The sequence below is a fragment of the Podarcis pityusensis genome, assembly GCF_964106645.2.
Source record: "Podarcis pityusensis genome assembly, chromosome: 14".
In the NCBI taxonomy this organism is placed as follows: domain Eukaryota; kingdom Metazoa; phylum Chordata; class Lepidosauria; order Squamata; family Lacertidae; genus Podarcis; species Podarcis pityusensis.
In genome coordinates, this window is record NC_138039.1 from 52,051,818 (window position 1) to 52,071,764 (window position 19,947).

Sequence of the window (19,947 nt, forward strand, 5' to 3'; positions counted from 1 at the left end):
CAGATCCTCGTCATGGGTTGGGCTAGTTGGGTCTTCCCAACTCTGCAGCTGTGATTTTATGATTCTTGGCCTTGTGGCTCTTTGAGGGAATGGGAGAGGGAGGTGTCTCCTAACAACTCACAGCACCCTTAACAAACTACAGGTCCCAGAATTCTTTGAGGGAAGCTTTGACAGTTTTTAAAAAATGTATCGTGGTGCTTTAAATGTATGGTGTGAACGTGGCCTTAATCTGGTTTCTGGTGATCATGGTGGTTCTCATTGCTTCCAGCTGGTTACACCTCCTCTGAGAGATCAAGCATTGGAAAATAAATAAACTAAACTGCAGGACAAAAGTGGTTCTTAGAGGAAAGATATCAGCAGCCTTGCATTTTATCAGCGAGATAGTCCTCCACTTCAGATAAGTCCAGTAAACCTGAAAGCCTCAGGAGATGTTGAGTGTCATGACATTCTCCTCTTTAAACATATGATATGTTAAACAGAAGCTTGCCTTCTAATGATTGCTTCAAAGCTAATGCCCCACTTTAAAATTTGCCTGAGTTGATGTACTGTTTTTAAAAACTTTTTAAAAAAATCTTTTTATTCATTTAAGCAAGAACATGCACATAAAATAACACAAAGGAACAAGAAAAAGCTAAGAGAATAGATTTCCGGGTTAGAGCATCCGGCAATGACAGATTTCCTCTGACCAGGAGGAATCCGCTTCGTGAGAATTAGGGTCTGGACCGCCGCGGTGAGGCGGAGACCCATTAAAAACCACAGGCAGGAGAAGCCTGTGGACGTGGGATTCGGCTGGCACCTTTTGCGCCTCCCCTACTCGCGGGGAAACCCGGTTTCGGGGATCCGGAGCGACGTGGGGTAAATGGCGCGGTGCTTTGAATCGACTGCTTCTCCTGGGTATAGTCGGCCAAATGGTGTTAAAAAAGGATAGAACTTTCTTTATGTACGCAACAACAGCAGCAAGAATACTCATCGCAAAGTATTGGAAGACACAAGAACTTCCCACACTGGAGGAATGGCAGATGAAACTTATGGACTATATGGAACTGGCTGAAATGACTGGTAGAATCCGTGACCAGGGAGAAGAGTCGATGGAGGAAGTCTGGAAGAAATTCAAAGACTATCTTCAGAAACACTGCAAAATTAAGGAATGTTAGAGTGATGTTGGACTGAAAACAAGTGGTTTCCAGCTGCACAGGTTAAAGTTATGGAAATTTGATATTAAAAGGGAAAACTTTAAAGTTATATGATATTAAGATCAAGGACTAGGTTAAAAAAAATTTGAAGTTATATATTTTAGCATTTTATTAAATTAAAGATTGGGAGTAAAAAAAAAGTGGAAAAGAAATTGCTGAACAAACAATGTGGACTGGAATACAAAGGAGGGAGGTTTGAGGAAGTCTAGAAAATAAGTCATATAAAATTGGAAATGGAAAAGAGAGTTCGTTTTCAATTGTTGTGTTTTGTGTTTTTATTGTTAAGTTTTGTATTATTTTTATGTGAGTTTTTCTGTTCTTTTTTTGTGTTATGTTGTTTTAAACTTTAATAAAAATTATTTAAAAAAAATAAAAATGAATCGACTGCTTCTTCCACGGAGTGAAGCCGCATTGCTGTTGCCGGAGAGCGCTGACTTTTTCCTGTGGAAAATTGGATTATAAACAACTACTCGTGAGTAAATCGGAAAATTGGATTTTTAAATACTTTAATTTGGCACTGAAGCGGGAGGTCATAAACAGGAAGTCCGCCTCCCGTTTTTGTAAATAGACTGAAGCAAAGACGTTACAAGTTAAAGTCTTTGAAAGCTTTTGGCAAAGGATTAAATTTCCATCGGTTTAAAATACAAAACCCCCCTTGGAAGCAGGAGAAGAGGGGAAAATCTTGGATCTAGTGAGCCTGCAGGAGAGAGTGAAAAATCAAATTACCACTGCTCTGAACCTGGGAAACGGACTGCCAGATGACGTTTGGAGAGAGTGCATTTGACAGAACGGATTTGACAGCTAGCTAAATAAGAGTAAGATACTGTTTCCATTGTCCTTCTCTGCGTTTAAAAAAGAGGAAAAGTAACTGAAATTTTATCTTTAATGTTTGAAGTTGTGCTTGAAAGAACTGATACAAGTGGAGACTGTTTCCCTCTAGAGGGAGCTTTTGAAACTGTAACAGGACTGTAACTGGGAGATTTCCAGCTGCAGATAAGGAGTTTGAGAACCAGAGAGTGACCTTGGACTATTTAAAAATGTTGACAGGAGAGGCCATTGTGACTGTCTTATGTAAGATAAGCTGTTTGCTGGGACAGCTTCATAAGAAGATGGATGACATGACTTTTAAAGTTGACAATTTGGAACAGAAAGTGACTAATTTGAGTCAAAAAGTGAACATTAACACAGAAATAATTCAGGACTTGGTACAGGAATCCATTTTGGCAGGACAAATGGTGGAGGAGAAGGAGGAGAAGGAGAATGCTGCTGTTGTTGAACATAAAGTTGAACATAAAGTAGTACAAGTGAGATCTGTGGCTTCACAGAAGTAAATTGAGGACTATAAATTGAGGCCTTTTATGACTGAATCTAGGAAAAGTCAGACTCTGAGGAATGGACCCCGGCTTGGACGAAAGAAGGAAAGTTGGAAAGATCCCTCTATGCAGGGATTAATTGACTTTTGGGACATGGACTCGGGCCTGGAGGAGATTGAAGTTTTGGGGGCCTTTGGACTTGGAAGAATCTTGAAATATGCCCTGAAATATTTTATGGACTGTAGCTTTAACTATGGAAATTTGGCTGATCTGTTCAGAAGGAAGAAAAGGATTGACAGGTTGGAGTTTCCCCGAGATTTGCTTTTTAGCATTAAAGAAAATGAAGAAGACCTGCAGAAGGGACTTGGAAAAGAGTTAAGAGCTTCAGACATAAGATCACCAGGTTGATGGACTTTATGGAATTGATGGAAAGGACTGCCAGAATCCGAAACCAGGGAGAGGAGATGGTGGAAGAAGACTGGAAAATTTAAAGTTTATATATAGACTTATGGTAAAACTAATGAGTGATAGAAAAATGGTGGAATGATTTTTTATGGGCATAGCAGAAATGTTATAAGGAGATAAGTATATATAAGTATTTTAGTTTTAATGGAAAATAAGGTTAAAAAATACGTTATTTACAATATGATAGAAAATGGAGAAAGATGAAAAGGATTTGCTGAAACAATTAAATGAAGTGGAATACAAAAAGGGAGGTGAGAGGAGGTCGAGGAAACAAGGGAATGAAAGATAGAATACGGAAAAGAGAGGATGTATGTTTTTTTGTTTTTTTTAAATTGTTTATGTTTTATTTCATTTAGGGCTAAGGTTAGGGAGTGGGGTTTGTTTAGTTTAGTGGGGCTTGTTTAGTTTAGTATAATGTGTTTAGTTTTTGAGTTTAGGTTGTGTTTTGCATTGTTTACATATTGTATTGTATTGTTTTTTCTTTTTGTTTTCCTTCTTTGTCTTTTTTTCTGTTTTTTTTCTTCTCTTTTTTCTCTTTTTGTAACCTATAAAAGTAATAAACATTATTTTTAAAGAAAAAGAAAAAGCTAAGAGAATGAACTGAATGAAAATGAAAACACACACACGAAATATAAAGTGGGTTGTTTCAGCCACATTCTCTGGAAAAAAATATTACTATTAGTGCTGTGATGTAATTAACATTTTAAAAAAATGTTTTATATATAATTATAAGGATATTGTCCTCAAGGCGTTATGATCAACTCACTTAAAGCTGATAAATGACTCATAGCATATTTCACAGGAGGCAATTGGAAATTGCTATCATCATTAATATATAAAATAAATGCTTGCCAGGTATTTAAAAATAAATATGTTTTGTTCATCCTGTAGCATACTATTACGAAAGCCAGGCGCCACTCTCAGCCAAGCGGTAGCAAGATTCCAGGGGGTTCCAGGCTAGGATTTGTGCTCCTTTAGAGAATTAAAGACGCGCCTTTGTTTTCAGATGCTTTTCTGACGAAGGAAATGTGGCTTTCACCTATTTCTGCAACAAAACTTAGTGGGTTTTGTTGAGATTCTCCCCCAAAGTGACAGGTTTAATCTGTTCCAGCCAATTGTTCTGTTCCTAACTGCTTCTGCCAATTCCTAAAGCACCCAGTCGTCCCCCCCCCCCCAATTTGGTATCATCTGAAATGTAAACAACATTTTTGGAAGCACATTCATCATAATTGTTGAGATTCTCCCCCAAAGTGACAGGTTTAATCTGTTCCAAACTTCCAAATCTTTTTTATCTGTTTCCATATCTTATTATAGTTATCATCAAATAAATTGATGTTTTTTGCTGAAACCCAAATTCCTAGGTATTCTGTTTTTTTCCATTAGCATCAAACCAGACTTTGTTTGTAATTCCTGCTTTTCTTGGTCCCACATATTTTTTTAACAAAAATTTCATTTTGCTTTAGTTCATTTTAAATCCTGACATCTGACCGAATTCATACATTCTTTCCAGAGATTTTGGTACGCTTTCTAATGGATTTTCTGTTGTTATAATAAGAACGTTCACAAAGGCTTTTAACTTAAAGGATTTATTTCCTAGTGTAATTCCTTTTATTTCTGAGTCCATTCTTATTGTCACCAGTGATTCCAGAACCGTGGTAAACAATAATGGAGAGAGTGGGCAACCTTGTCTGGTTCTTTTCCTTATTTTGAAGCTCTCTGATAATTCATTATTTATAATTGATTTAGCTTTTTGGTACTTATAAATTGCCTTATTCCCCTTCTGAATATTTCCCCTAACCCCATTGATTCTATAGTTCTTTCCATAAATTTCCATAAAACCTTGTCAAATGCTTTTTCAGCATCTAAAAGCATCAATGCTGCTTGCTTGCCGGGTCTCATCTCTAAATAGTCTAGAATATCGATCACCATTCTCATGTTGTTGCTCATTTGTTTACCCAGTAGAGACCTGGCTTGGTCTTCATTTATTGGTCTTTCAATATAGTGGTGCCTTGCAAGACGAAATTAATTCGTTCCGCGAGTTTTGTCGTCTTGCGATTTTTTTTGTCTTGCGAAGCACGGTGTCGGGAAAGTTTTGGAAAAGCTTCAAAAATCACCAAAGTCTTTAAAAACCTCAAAAAAGGCTACCACACCGCGTTCTATGAGTTGCTCCTCGAAGTCAAGTCGCAACTGTATTAACGGTGTTAAGAAAAAGGAAACAAACTTGCAAGACGTTTCCGTCTTGCGAAGCAAGCCCATAGCGAAAATCGTCTTGCGAAGCAGCTCAAAAAACAAAAAACCCTTTCGTCTAGCGAGGTTTTTGTCTTGCGAGGCATTCGTCTTGCGAGGTACCACTGTATTTTCTTTAACCTGTTTGCCACTACATCTGCAAAGTGTTTATAATCATTGTACAAGAGTGATATAGGTCTATAGTTTTTGATTGATGTCAAATCCGTTCCCTTGTTTGGGATCAACGTTATGAATGCTTCTTGCCATGACTCTGGTATCAGCCCCTCCTTTAGTATATTATGTCTTAAGTGGTGATGAAAGCACATTTTCCAACTTCTTTTAGTAAATTGCCAAGAGTCTGTCCGTTCTGGGAGATTTTCTAGATTTGCCTTTGTAATCGCTTGGTGAATTTCCATCATTTTTATGGGAGAGTTTAAATATTCAGTTTTATCATTTGTGATTTTTGGAAATTTACTTTAACTGAAGTATTTTTCTATTTTCTCATCATCTTCCTTTCTTGCTTGGTAGAGATCTTTAAAATATTTTGTATAACTTTTGCTTATTTCCTCAGGTTCATCAATTGTTTTCCTTCCTTTTATGAGTTTTCCTATTGTCTTTTCTTTTTGTTTCTTCTTTAACTGCCAAGCCAGCATTCTACTCTTTTGTTTTAACCATTTTAATTTATGTTCAATTTCATGGTTTAAAAATATGGAGAATTTGCTTTGCAACATTTTGATATTTTGTTTTGTGGTCTCGTTTATGGGTTTTTTTTGACAGTTCTTTCTCATTTGTACTTATATCTTTCCAAATTTGCTCCATTTTGTTTTCTCTGATTTTCTTCTGGATGGCACTTGGTTGGATACAGAAACCTCTCATAACAGTCCAGTGGCATCTAGAAGGCATCCAGTCCCCCCTCCCCGGAGTTAAGATTTCAGCTCAGTTGAATTCGTTGTTATTTCTGGGCAAAACAAAATGGTGGCTGGCTGCAAACCAAATGGAAGTCTGAGAACTTCCAGGAAAGCCTCTCCTCTTCCAGGGAGGAGGGGTTGTGAGCGGAAATTGCTTCCCACACTCGCAGGGGGGCGTGGCCGGGCCCCCCTGCATCACTCTGCAATCTGGCTGGCTGGGGGGGGGCGTGGTTTAGCTGCATTTAAACGGCCACGGGCCCACAAGCTCATCCTTGTTTTCTTCCGGCTTCCTCGGATCACCTGCCCTCCCTCCCTCTAGGTTTCGCTTCTGCACCTAACCTTGCTATGGACCTCGGTTGGTCTCCTGTTCAAGGGGCCTGGTAGGATTTTTTTCCCCACTTGGCAGATTGGCACCAGCCATTTGGTTTTTTTGCCTACCTGGTAGCAAATCGTCACAACTTTGTAAGGTTTGGTGGTTAGGCATTGAAAAATGTGTTGTGTCGGAGGCGAGGTTGTGGCCATCACCTACCCCTCCCTTTGAAGGGTGTTCCGTTAAAGGAATCCGGTGGTTGTGGTTCCTGTCTGATGCCCAGGTGGTGGCTAGGGCCATGGCACGACCCTCTGGTGACTCTAGGGGAAAGCTTCCGGTTGATTTGCACCAACAAGCTCCCCCTACAGGCTGTTAACCCTCGTGTGACTCCCTGCAGAGCGGGCAGGAGTCAAGTATAGTAGGTTGGGATCCAATGCCTAAGCCAATACCACTCACATTCTGTAACCAATAAAGTTGTGGCCTTTTTTAGCCCATTAACTTGTGTCCATGTGTCTTATTTCATCACAAAGCAGGGAGTGGGGCCTTGACTCACAAGTATCCAGCTGCCGAAAGAATTCGCTCATTTGCAGCCAGTGAAAGGGTTGTGTGCTATCTGAGCAGCCCAACTGGACAGTACTGCCCCCCGGGGGGGGGGGGTACCAGGAAGGGCCAAGCAGGTGGCAGGTTTGTGCAGTTGACTACCAGACTTAAAAAGATGGTATCACTAGATTAAGTTCATACATTTTGTTGAATGAATTAAACTACAGTAAATAGTTTTAACTGGTTTTTGAATAAATGGGCAATTCATTGTTACTCTTTTGAACTTTATTGTGTTATTATCTTCCTTAGAGGGTCATGCAAACCACTATTCTGAATTATGCTTTTTATTGGGGGAGGGGCGCTGGGGATGACTTTATAGGCAGGGCCCCCTCCCCAAGGTTTGGGAACCATTGATCCGCATAGGTTGCCATTTTCTTTCTTTCATCATTCCCCATTTTTGCCTTGTCATTTTAACTCCCTATCTTTCAAGCCCAGGGCAGTTCCATATGTCATGACAGAAAATTGAAAAAGGTGCCTCTGCTGCAGTTTGTTCAAAAGAACAAACGAAGCCATGTGAACAAGTCCTGAGTGACAGTTTCTCTTAGGGCTGGTGAACAACACTCTGGTTCATACATGCTTAAAGGGTGGAAACGGATCATAAACCCCAAATGCTGGAAGGTTATGTAAATGATCTCAAAGACGTCAGTGTAGCAAGCACCCTGACTGGCAATGGGAGAGGGTGAGTAAAAAAACAAACACTCCCGGGACAAGGAATTTGGGAAGAGCCTCTGAACTGAGGCTTGGAGCTTGCCTTTCCCACTGAAAATGCATATCAGAAATGCTTGCCCCATGCTTTTGTTTTAGCTGAAGAAGGTGTTGCTTTGGGGAGTTGGGGTTGGGGGCTGGCTCTGAACAAAGGAGACCCTAGCTGAGGCACTCTCAAGTCCTTAAGAGCCGGCTTGCATCAGGAGAGAAGGCATGCTTGGCTCCATGGTGGCATCATCTCCAAGTGCATGTTTCCTCCCAGGGCATAAAAAGAGCTCTGCTGCATTGTGGGATAGGAAGTTGGCGCTTGTTTCACCTGTGCTATGACAGCTCCTCTGGCTCCCATTCAATTTCAAGGCTGGATTTAAATTGCTGGTTTTGGGGAGTAGCTAGGTTAATTACCCATTGAACCCCTTTTGTATGCTGAGTGAGCAGAATTTGTCAAGTAAGTCCTAGTGAAAGAGGAACATAGGAAGCTCCCTTATACCGAGCCAGACCATTGGTCCATCTTGCTCAGTACTGCATACACTGACTGGCAGCAGCTCTCCAGGGGCTCAGGTAGGCGTTTGTCCCAGCCCCACCTGGAGATGCTGGGGACTGAACTTGGGACCTTCTGCTTGCAAGGCAAATGCTCTACCCCTGAGCTACGTGTTACGATCACATACACAACCTTTGCATAATCCCTTCTGTGAACATGGAGCCTCTGCTTGTTCTTTGTTGCTCCAGTCTGAAGAACTGGAAGTTGGAGGGAACCAGAGGTAACAGTGATTCTGAAAACCAGCTGAATGACAAGTGAGTGCCCTTGAGTTCGAATCCCGCTTGCTGGTTTCCCACAGGCATCTGTTGGCCATTGTGAGAGCAGGATGCTGGACTAGAGGGGCCACTGGCCTGATGCAGCAGGCTGCTTTTAAGTTTTTATAAATTGAATTTTAAATGTTTTTAATTACTTTTTTAAATCTGTTTTTGCTGATAATTTTAATATTTCATGTAAACCACTTAGAGGTTTTGCTGCAATCAAGCAGTGTGTAGGATTTGCTGTTTATTTATTTTATGGTAGTACAACAGTGTTTCCCCTCCAAATATATCTTCATGCAGAACGAAAGCCTCTTGACTTCTGAATCAGGAGTAGCTCACATGGTGTCCTCCACAGCATGGCCAGTAGGCCAGCAATGCTGGAAACTGGAGCAACATCTGGAGGTCTCCATGTTGGCTGCTGCCGTTGACACGGAGGAAATTTATTGCAACCTAAAGCAATACAATGTCCCATGGTTGAAGCAAAGTCTTCAGGGATATGTAACAGTGGTGGAGGCAGGAAGGGTTTTGGGCACTGGTCCTTTCTTGGACATCTAAGCTGTTAAAAGGTTTCAAAGTGCACTGGAGAGACGGCAACATTTGCTCTCCTGGGGCAGGTGCTGGACCCAAGAGCCTAGGCTAAAACCCCCTTCTTCTGCAAATCTTCTGGCCACCTACCTGATTCCTTGCAGTGGGAAGCTACCAGCCATTTTGATCCCCACAGTACCCTGGAATACCCAACACAGAGTTACTCACAAGCACCTTGAACAAGGCCAGATGGTGGATGGCTTCCCATAGGCAGCTGCTTCCACCAGCTAAGCTGGGGGCAGCCAAAATGGTACCCTCCAGATGTTGCCAGACTACAGTTTCCATCGGACACAGCCCACATGCGCAGCAGTTGGGGATGATGGGACTTCCAGAAACCTCTGTGGTGCACCCCTTTGAGTTGAGCCAATGACCTGGGGGAGTGAGCAGGGCTGGCAACCTCAGGACATCCTGCGAGGATGCTAGGACATCCCCCTAACCTGGACTTCTCCTTGAAACTATCCATAAATTCATGCTTGTTTTCAATTGTTGCTGAGCTAACCTGTTCATGTTCACACCCTGCCCCTCTTGTCTTCAGAGGCAGAAATAAAAGCCCCATTGGACCTGGGAAGTATGGCTACGGAAAAGTGCCCTATATCCTACCTCTGCAGACTGACACGGGGCAGGAGCCCAACAAGCCACGCAGGCAGCGGCAGTCAACCCGGAATGCAGCCAGCCAGCAATGGGCCGCAGCGGTTCAGAGCCCTTTTGCTCACCCTTTTAACCCTTCGCCTCGCCATGGAAACTTATACCAAGAGGACTCCAGGCCCCCACCCAGGACTCAGGTTTCAAGTGACTCTGTTTACCCCCAGGCTGGGCCCCACTTGCAAGCCTTTCCAGCATCTCAGAGTTTGTTCCATGGCACAGAGCTGGTCTCTCATGTTCCTGTTGCTCACAGGGCAGTTCAAAGCCAGACTCCCACTCAGAGGACCTCGGCAATCGTGTGCACTGGAGCCTATAAGCAGCACAAACTCTGCAACACAAATGTAAGTGGTGCTCCCTTTGCTTTTGCTTTTAGGATCTTTGCGGGATTCATTGGACTGTTAAGAGCTACTGAAAGAATGTAGTAATTGCTTGGCTGGGTGAGAACCACCCACATAATTTCATTACAAAAGTTGGGTGCCACCCCTGCTCTCTGCTGAGCTGCAGCAAGATTCCAGGGGGGTCCAGGCACTCACCCAGGGGCTGTGTGCCTTTGAGAATCAAGACACGGCAGGGGCTGTTGAAGCTTTAGGAAATATGATTTATTCACCTGAATTTGGATGGAGAGAGTCCGGATCTTACAACATGGTCATCTCAAGAAGGGCTTGTTCCGCACAGCAGGGCAGCCCTGGAGTCCAAGGCATCTCTCCCAGCCGGTCAAGATCCTTCTTGAGAGTGAGAGTGGGATGCTGGACTCGATGGGCCATTGGCCTCATCCAGCAGGGCTCTTCCTAGATTCTTCTGGTTTCTGCCCCACCAATACAATTGATCAGACTTTGCCAGCCTGACACACTCCAGATGTTTTGGACCACAACTCCCATCAGCCCTTGGCTCTGCTCCCTGTGGCTGATGGGAGCTGTAGTTCAGAACTTTTGGAGGGCATTAGGATGGTGAAGCCGGCCCTAGAGGAACTTCCCAAAAGCCAAATCAGAAAGCTAGGAAAAGGAGCAAGCTTTTGATGCTGGGAAATCTATAGTGTTTCTTCATATAGTACATGACCTCCCAGTTCATACAATTGGGCAGTAATTTAATTTATTAGCTGTAATGTTTTGAGGCCCCCCGCTGGCATCCAGAGAACACTGAGTTTTCTCTTTTATTTGGAACATTCCATGAGGTTAATATAATTTATCAAGGGGAAAGAACTGTTATTTGGAATCCTAGTGTTGGGTCGTTTCCCCCTATGGATTCTGCTTGGGGCAGTTAATTAATAACAAATTAAGTCAATCTGCTTTGGTCCATTAGGTCATTTCCTCGTCGTTACATTTTTATTGTTTTTTCATTTAAGGCAGAACTTGCTTTCTTGTGACTGACACTTTGGTGCATGTGAAGTTTGAGCTTACATTTTTCAGCTTGTGTGATTAATAATAAATAGAGACTGGTGATTGGTTAAGAAAGTCTTATTTTGTAGTGTTTTTGATCAAGTGCTTGAAGTTGTGCTAGGTGTTGTACAAGTTACAAAGAAAAACCAGGGCAAGTAAGTCCTTGCTGATTGCTTAGAACCTACAAACGATTTGAGACGAGAAGGGAAAAGGATAATTAAAACAAACAAAACTTTTTTATATATAAAAAAGTCGCTAACTTAGAGGGAAAGTGTTGAGGCTTGCCAGAGGTAAAGATGGGTCTCAAGAGGGGAAGCATTTCCTTCTCTGTAATGAGCAGTGTTAAGTGCACTTGCGCAGCACCCAAGAGTCGTGCGGGGCTTTCTCAGGCTTGTGTGGGAAGAGCCCTGCTGGGTCCTCTTAATCCACTCTCCTGTTTATACAACTGTGGCTAGTCGGGTGCTTCTGGAAGGCCTAGAAGCAGGATGTGAAGACATCTGGAGCAGAGATGGAGAACCTGGGGCTCTGCTGGACCCAGCCAGGATGGCCCGTCATCAGTGTTGTGATTCCTGCATTGCAGGGGGTTGGACTAGATGACTCTCAGGGTCCCTTCCAGCTCTATTATTCTATGATTCTGTGGGAGTTGCAGAGCTATATAAAACTATGCCTGATGTAGACAAAGTGGATCTCTCATAATACTAAAACGCAGGGGCATCCAGTGAAGGTCCAGGACAGAAGGTAGGCTGCAGTGGGTGGAACAGGGCTGCATTTGCCCTAATGGAACAGCCTCCTCTGCAAGGTTTGTCCTCCTAATTTGCCTGGTTCCCTTTTAAAGCCATCTCAGCTAACATCTCAGCTAACATAAGCTGTCATCTGTGCTGGGGAAAGAAATGGGAGCCTTGGGTTCACTGTGTGGCCAGCAGTCAGATATACAGCTTGGAATATGTTCATGGGAATGAAGTGTCCTGGAACTCACTGCCAGATGAAGAACTTGAACTCAGGTTCCTGTTCCTGCCAGACTCTTTAATGCACAGAATGCTGCCATGAGAACCTATGTGATGTAGTGGTTAGAGTAGTTGCACTAGGACCTGGGCGACCAGCATTTAAATCCCCACTCACTGGGGGGCCTAGGGTCAGTTGCTGCCTCTCAGCCCAACCTACCTCACAGGGTTGTTGTGGTATTAAGTGAGGAGGGGTAGAGCCATGTATATGCCCTTGAGGTCCTTGGAGGGAAAGGTGGGATATAAATGCAATTCATATGTTTAAAAATCAGTATTATTATCATTAATAACAATATTATATTATAATAATAAATAGATCTGAGTGATCCATAGGCAAGGCAAGGCAAGGCAAGGCAAGGCAAGGCAAGGGATAAAGGCAGAATGAGTGAATTGCATAGCTAAGTGTGAGATAAGATGTTGATCTATCTATTTCATTTAGTGATCCCAAGGTTTACCGGCCATGGGCTGGATCACTCCCACAGAGATTGTCCGTGGGCTGGACTGGCACAGCGCGATGCTGGCAATCGTGTCTGCTCATGTCTGCAGCGCCGAAAATCGCTTCTGCGCATGCCCAGATGCCGAAAATCGCACCTGCGCAGAAGCGATTTCCGGCATCTGGACATGCGCAGTTGCGATTTCTGGTATCTGCGCATCCGTAGACACGATTTGCAGCACAGCTCGGCAAGTCCCCACGCCAGTTTAGCACAGCATGTTGGGGACTCGCCAAGCGGGCGGCTTGGTTCGGCTCATGGGCCAGTAAAACGGTCTTCGTGGGCCGCATCCGGACCACAGGCTGCACGTTGCCGACGCCTGCTCTAGTGTTTCCCAGAAAACATGGGGCTTCAATGTGGATATAGTGGTCCCAGTGCTCAGAAATCTGGTTATGTCCAAGTGCCACTGAAATAAATGGGATAAGTTACTTTGTGGCCAACCTAAGTTCCATTCATTTTAATGGCAGTTAGATCCAACAACTTTGGTTGGGACTGAGGCCAGAGCCTGAATCTCTGCACTAATGTATGCACTACAATCTCTTTCGGAGAGTGAGTGAGAGATCAATATGCTGTGAATTCAACACATGGATCAGAGGTTTGGCAAAATGGAATCGTTTTTATTTATTTTATTTAAAATACAGTCCTACCTCGGCTCCTGAACGCCTCAGGAGCTCCCGAATGTTCCGGCTCCCGAATGATCGAAAACCAGAAGTGAGTGTTCTGGTTTTTGAACATTCTTTCAGAAGCCGAATGTCCGACGGGGCTTCCGGAGCTTCCTGCAGCCAATCAGAAGCCACGGTTTGGAAGTCAAATGTTTCAGAAGTCGATCAGACTTCCAGAACAGAAGTACTACTGTGCTCAAATAATAAAGAGTAAGACTCTATGAGGAATAATAGTGTACTGATAAGGCTTCCCTTCCTATTCCCCATAGTCTGTGAAGAACCAGAACACCATCATCCTGCCTTTCCAGCCTTGCACCTGAGAAGCTGCTTGCTTAATCAACAACACCAAAAAGGCATTCTCAGAATTTCACATAAAAACAAAATTTCACAAGGATAAAATAAAATGCCACGCCATCTGAAATAATGTAGAGTGTATTGATTTGTATAGACATTGCAGGTTCAACCCTTATGCCTAAAAAACAAAAGTGTGCAATGTGTCCCTATCAGGTTCTCAAAATATGACCAGTTCTAAGTTTCCCTTTAGTTTCCCCCTTAGCCGAAAGGGAGGTGTTTCTATTGAAACGTGGCAAATGTCTGCCTCTAACAGCTGGTGTCCCTCCCCACTCTCTTTGCCCTGAAATGAAAATTAAAAACTAACGCCACTCCAAAGAGTCTGTTCTTTTAAAAACTCAATGAAGTGTGACTAGATCAAATTCCATCCTTCCCCCTCCCCTTTTCAGAATCCCCCAACCAACTCCATTGAAATCCCAGACATTTTTCCTAGTTTTCACCCCAAGTTTCTCTCTCTTTTTGTGTGTGTCTCAGTTTTTCACTTCATTATTCTCATTTCTCCTAGGTATAATTCCCTCCTCCATCCGTAACATCTCACCCTTTCTTGGTATTCATACCTATAGCCTAGTCCACGTCTTCCTCGCCTACCACTCAGCAGACACATTTAGCTTTTTGAACCATTTGTTGCCAGGCCTGTGGATTTTCTCTAAATTGCTTCATGTCTTCAAGATTTTCTCTCTCTCTTTTGCAAACTGTATGGACGCACTTGGCATTCATATTTGGTGTGCCCAAAAATATTTCTCCAGCATCCTTGATTAAAGTCATTTAAACTCAATGCGCATAACATTTACGCAATCCTGCCTCTGCTTATATGGTGAAGGAACTTCAGTTTCATGGCCAGGGCAGCATTCTGGCATTCCTCCTCTTCCTCTTTCTCTAGCCCTTTTGCAAAGGCAGGGGTTTTCAATCACAAATCATTCCCTCTAAATGGCTCTAATCCATGTTGCGTATAAGAGGCTATTTGCACACATTGCATCTGGGATCTTTCGTGGGAGAGTTCTAAGATTTTTTCCCTAGTTAGCTTTGTGATTGTAGGGAATAAAGTGGTGGAGTGGAACTCTCTTCCAAGCTGCCACAGCAAAAGAGAGAGAGAGGGATCAGACGGCAGTTTTATTTTGTAGAGTGGAGATGTTTGCCTTACCTTTTGCTTGCATTTGAATTACATGCTGATGCAGTGGACGTATATCTCTGTAGTAAATGGACGAGATTCTCCTCCATCATCATTGTCAGTCATCTATCTATCTATCGATCTATCTAATAATCCACTTTTCTTCAAAGGAGTTCAGGGTGGTGTACACAGTTCCCTTCCGCCTCAAGCTCTTGCCCAGGGATATGGAAGAGCAGAGGAAGGGAGTAGGGAAGATGTGAAGAGAAGGCTGAAAGGTCCGGTTTAGAAGTGAGATGAAACTCCTGGGGCTCTAACTGGAACTTAAGGGCCGTAACTCTAGTAGGACACCTTGCTTGTGTGCAGAAGGCCCCAGGCTCAGGCTCTTACATCTCCAGCTAAGGGATCAGTTAGCGAAAGAGCCCTTCCTGAAACTCTGGAAAATGCTGCCAGACAGTGTAGGTAACCCTCCGCATATTATTATAGATTATTGGATGCAGGATGATGGGAGTTATAGTCCAGCAGCATTTGGATGTTGGCTACCCTGGTGTGGGGAGCCCTGGATGGACCAGTGGTCTGACGTGGTCTGAGCCAGCCTTCTATGTTCAGTGCTCTTTTAGGAGCTTAGCTGCCTTCTATGACTTACACCAGGCTTCCTCAACCTCGGCCCTCCAGACGTTTTGAGACTACAATTCCCATCATCCCTGACCTGGTCCTGCTAGCTAGGGATCATGGGAGTTGTAGGCCAAAAACATCTGGAGGGCTGAGGTTGAGGAAGCCTGACGTACACCATTGGTCCATCTAGTTCAGTATTGCCCATTTTATATAATTTTATTCAACAATAATAATAATAACAACAATTCAACAACATTCCAAATTTAGCAATCAATTATTCCACCTTTGATTTCCCCTCCCTCCCTCCATGGTTCCCCCAAAATTTCAATTTATGCTGCATATTATATACCTTCACCTTATCACGAAAGAAAAGCAAAAAGTTCACCCCCACTGCTGTTCTTACTGCAATCCTATTTGCATTTTAACATATGTGCACTGAGTTTTTAAGTATTCTGTAAACATTTTCCAATCTTCTTTAAAATCAGTCTCTTTCTGATCTCTAATTTTACACGTCAAAATTGCCAATTCTACATATTCTATCAATTTCAGCTGCCGTTCTTCTTTGGTAGGTACCACCTCATTTTGCCATTTTTGTGTGTATAATATTTGTGCTGCAATTGTTGTGTAAAGAAACAGAGTTCTCTGTTTCTTTGGGGGGGGGGGCGTATCTGCTCCAGTTATCCACAGTAAGAAAGCTTCTGGTATTTGGGGGAGAGTTACCTTAAATATATTTTCCAACACATAATAAATCACCTCCCCAAAGTCCTTAGCTATTCTGCAAATCCACCTGGTGGATCTCCAGAAGTTTCAGTCCGAGTCTCTCCAGCTGTGCCAGGGGTTGAACCTGGGTCCCCTTCTGCAGGCACAGCAGATGCTCTACTGCTGAGCTTTTTTTTGCAGGAGCCATTTTCTTCTTGTGGCAAATTCTAGTTTGTATTGATTGTCCCCAATCCAATGTGTCTTCCATGTGGGGTTGAGAGCGAGCATGTGGATCTGCTCATATCTTATCTGAAGCCAGATTGCTGCATTCCTTATATATTTTAATGTGTCTTTAATAATTCCCTGCAGATCTGAGCACCAGCCATTTTTCTGACTGCAGAAATGTACACTTAGAAAGTGTGATAACGCATTCCAAGCCGTCTTCGGTTCTTTTGTCAGTTCATATAAGATGTGTTGCTTGAATACCCTCCATTTGCAGAAACTTCAGTTAGAAAACCTCTGTGTTGCTTTAATTGCATGCAGGTTTTAGGAAGACCCCCCTTTTTTGCTGGGGGAATGGTCTATTATTGGAGTCAAGCAAATGCCATAAAACCCCCCCATCCCTTGCTCAAAAGTAAAAAATGTGCATGCTGTTGGATGATCTATGTGGTAATGAAATGTTGTGCAGCAGGGAGCAGAAAGGTTTATTGATGTTCTTGTGTGTGCAAAAGGTTATCCCTTTTTAAAAATGTAAATGACTTTTGCTCATGACCACCACCACTGATGTATTTCCAGGCTTACCTGTTTCTTTGTTTTAAAATATTTGCATCTTGCTTTTTAGAACAAAGCCCTTACAGGATGGCTTGCAACATAATGTAATTTACACTGTCCCATTGTTCCGCTGTCCAGTTAACATGCCCAGTTTCCTCTTTTGAACCTTTGTTTGAGAGATAACGATGACCTTTTCCTTGGAATTCTAGCATTTAGACAATATTCCTGCAGTCTGTGTTGAACAGTCCTTGCACTCAACTTCACATTACCTTGCACCATGTCATCTTGTATACACCCAGATGATTTTCTTCTGTCACATAGGCACAGTCTCTCATTTCTTCTATCATCACTTGCTGCTGTGCACCTTTTCCTGCCTTCCTGATTTTGTAGTGGCTGAGTCTCCTGATACCTCTTCAAAAAATTAGAAATGCCACCTTTGGTTAAGTTTCCACCAATTTTTCTTCTGATTTCTTCATAACTGTAGCCTTGTTTACTTAAAAGTACTATTTCACATGGCTTTCTGGGTGACCAGTCAACTCTTTGTGCCATTTCTTTAATTTTATTATGTTTTACAAGCTCACTAAATGGAAGAACACAAAAAACCCAACCAACTTGATAGCAATCACATAGCACACTGACAAATGTCCTCCTCTCAGCTCCAGTACATAGCATCAGTAGCTGAATCCTGCTGTGACCTGAGTGGATCATTGCCAAAACAAGTTTTCTTTGGTTAAAGTGAAAAAAATAAAGTTCTGACCACATCAGACTTCATTGAGGAGATTGCTACTTAAAGCCAGAGTTGGCCTAACTTGACATTTTTTTAAAAAAATGACAACTCTTGTGAATAAGAACTTGTAACTTGTGACTTGTGAATAATAATAAGTTTTCTTACTCTATATCAACCAAATAACACAGATATTGTGAAAGTAATGCCATTTTACATCATATAGTATAATGTAAAGTTATCATTGTGGACCAAATCACTATGATATTGTTTGTTTGTTTCATTTAGGCCTATCTGTGTATTGTTTTACAACTGAATTACATTTAAAAAACCTGTCAACTCACATCACAATGTCATTTTCTTTGCTGAAACCTTTTATTAAGAAATTATAAATTTAATATTGGATTTTCTGTGAAATAATTCATTACAAGCTGAAGTGTGTGAGGAATTGAATGGGGGGGGGGGTTGGAGGAGAGGCGGAAAGAACAGCTAATATGTTCATGGCTAGAGGGCACAATCTGGATGGTTCTGCCAGGGGCGCAAGATCACTTAGCTACGGCTCTGGTAATGTGTATCTTGCCCTGCAATCTTGCCTCTTGCGTACACTTGGTCGGCCCTGATCTGGTTCACACTAGCGTCTGGCAACACTCGTGAGGAAACAGGTGCTCTTCCCATTAAATTAGCACAGATGGAAGAGGACATGAGCTGATCCTGGTTGTTGGAAAACCAAACTTCAGCTTCCACAACTTGGAAGCTTCACACTCCTGCTGTAAGCCTAAAAAAATAGATTTGAGTGTTGCTGCTAGCTTGTGAGTGATTTCTGTAAAACTGCTTAGGCAGGCTGGCTGAGACTGTGGGATTTGATTTTGCAAGGAAAATGAACGATTGGACACAGATTTGTGGCTTAGAAATAGTGCACTGGATCAATGGTAAATGTCTTAGCCAACTTTGTTGGCCAAGCTCCATGTGTGGTGTGCCAAACACATGAAGAATGTGCTTTGCAGTTTCTTTATAGTTGCATAGCAGCAGTGTGCAAGTGCTCCATGCACTGAGATCAGTGCCTGTTGCAGGGGCATTAAAGTTGCATGTGGACTGCTTTCAAGAGAAGATGTTTTCAGTGGTGAGCACTGAGAATATTACAAAGAATATTTACCTCCCCACCCTTCCATTGCAGAAACTGTGCTCAGAGTGGGTAAGAACATATTAAAAATAACAAAAAAGGCACCTTGACTGGGGCAATATCTGGCCATCTTCTTGTCAGGAGCTTGTCCTACTCTCAAGTAGGACCCTGGCAGAGACACATGGCTGACTGGCATGTTCTCTCCCTCCTGGTCGTTCGTTCGGGAGCTTCAAAAGCTTTCTTCTGCCAAAACATCACAGGGGCCGATGCCAACAGACATCGGCACACTTAGGGATCCGCAGTGTCTTCGCAGCTTGCGTAACAGAACTCAGCAACTCAGCATTTGGGCTAATCTACTGTATTTACACATAAGCACACACGGAGCACTGCAACATGGCTCCCTCTCTCTCTAGCATCAGACAGCAAAGAGAAAGAACAAAGGACTTCCCACTTCACGGAACACAGGAACACAAACATCTTGTCTCCGTCACTTCCCACTCGGTTGAGTCAAAACATACACCATTGTGATAGACAACAATCCCATAACTGCCATCATGGGGAATGACTGTTCAACACTTCTTTGGGGATGGCACAGTGTTTGTGGCCCAGCCACCACCTGCTGCTTCCTGGCTCCTGGTTTTGGGGTCCCATGGCTGTCAACAGTTTGGGCCAATCACTAGTCTGCTTGGGGGCATGGCTGCGCTGGGGAAGGGGCTGATGCAGACTTCTGCCAAAGGCTTTACTCAGGTCTGCTTTCTGGGCATAAAAACAAGCCCAGCCCTCGCTTGAGGCTGCAGTGTCCTTTGGTTTCACAGAGTACATAACAGTGGCATCTAGCATTCTGAATCAATCAGAAGACCATAAATAGGTAGTAATGAATACTGTAAGATGAGTTTCAATAATAAACGTGGGTGGAAAGTAGTAAAGTGGTTCAGTTCTTAAGTGGCTCAGAAGCGGAGTTTGAATCCAGTGGCTTCCTTTCCAAGGACTTTTTCCTCCTGTTACAGTTCTTTATCCCTGCCCAATGCTTCCTTCCCAGTTGTGGCTTTGAAAGAATCCTGATAGCAAGGCAGGCTTTCCCTCCATTGGTCAGGGTGGCTCTGTCTTCAGCACAGGCCGGGAGTCAAGGCTGAATGGGCCCTGGGCCACACAGGCTTGGGGAGGAAGTGTGATTTTGCTTGAGGGACAACAACAATTATTGTGTTGCTAGTATTTGTCCTTGGAAGATTCTACTTTCCCTTTCATGGAAGGGGAAAAATGTCTTTTCTGAACCCTTGCCTGGTGGTCAGT

At 43.0% G+C, this 19,947-nt stretch overlaps 1 protein-coding gene across 2 annotated transcripts in view; it reads left to right on the forward strand.

Annotated features, from left to right (window-relative positions):
* THSD4 (thrombospondin type 1 domain containing 4) overlaps window positions 1-19,947 on the forward strand; it is a 411,334-nt gene that overhangs the window by 79,001 nt on the left and 312,386 nt on the right. For both annotated transcript variants that reach the window (XR_013979370.1, XM_080980690.1), the window contains exon 5: window positions 9,636-10,083. Coding sequence is in view for 1 of the 2 variants with exons in the window: in XM_080980690.1 (XP_080836816.1) it covers window positions 9,636-10,083 (448 nt within the window). In the remaining variant the exon portion in view is untranslated. The remainder of the gene's footprint in view (window positions 1-9,635; window positions 10,084-19,947) is intronic.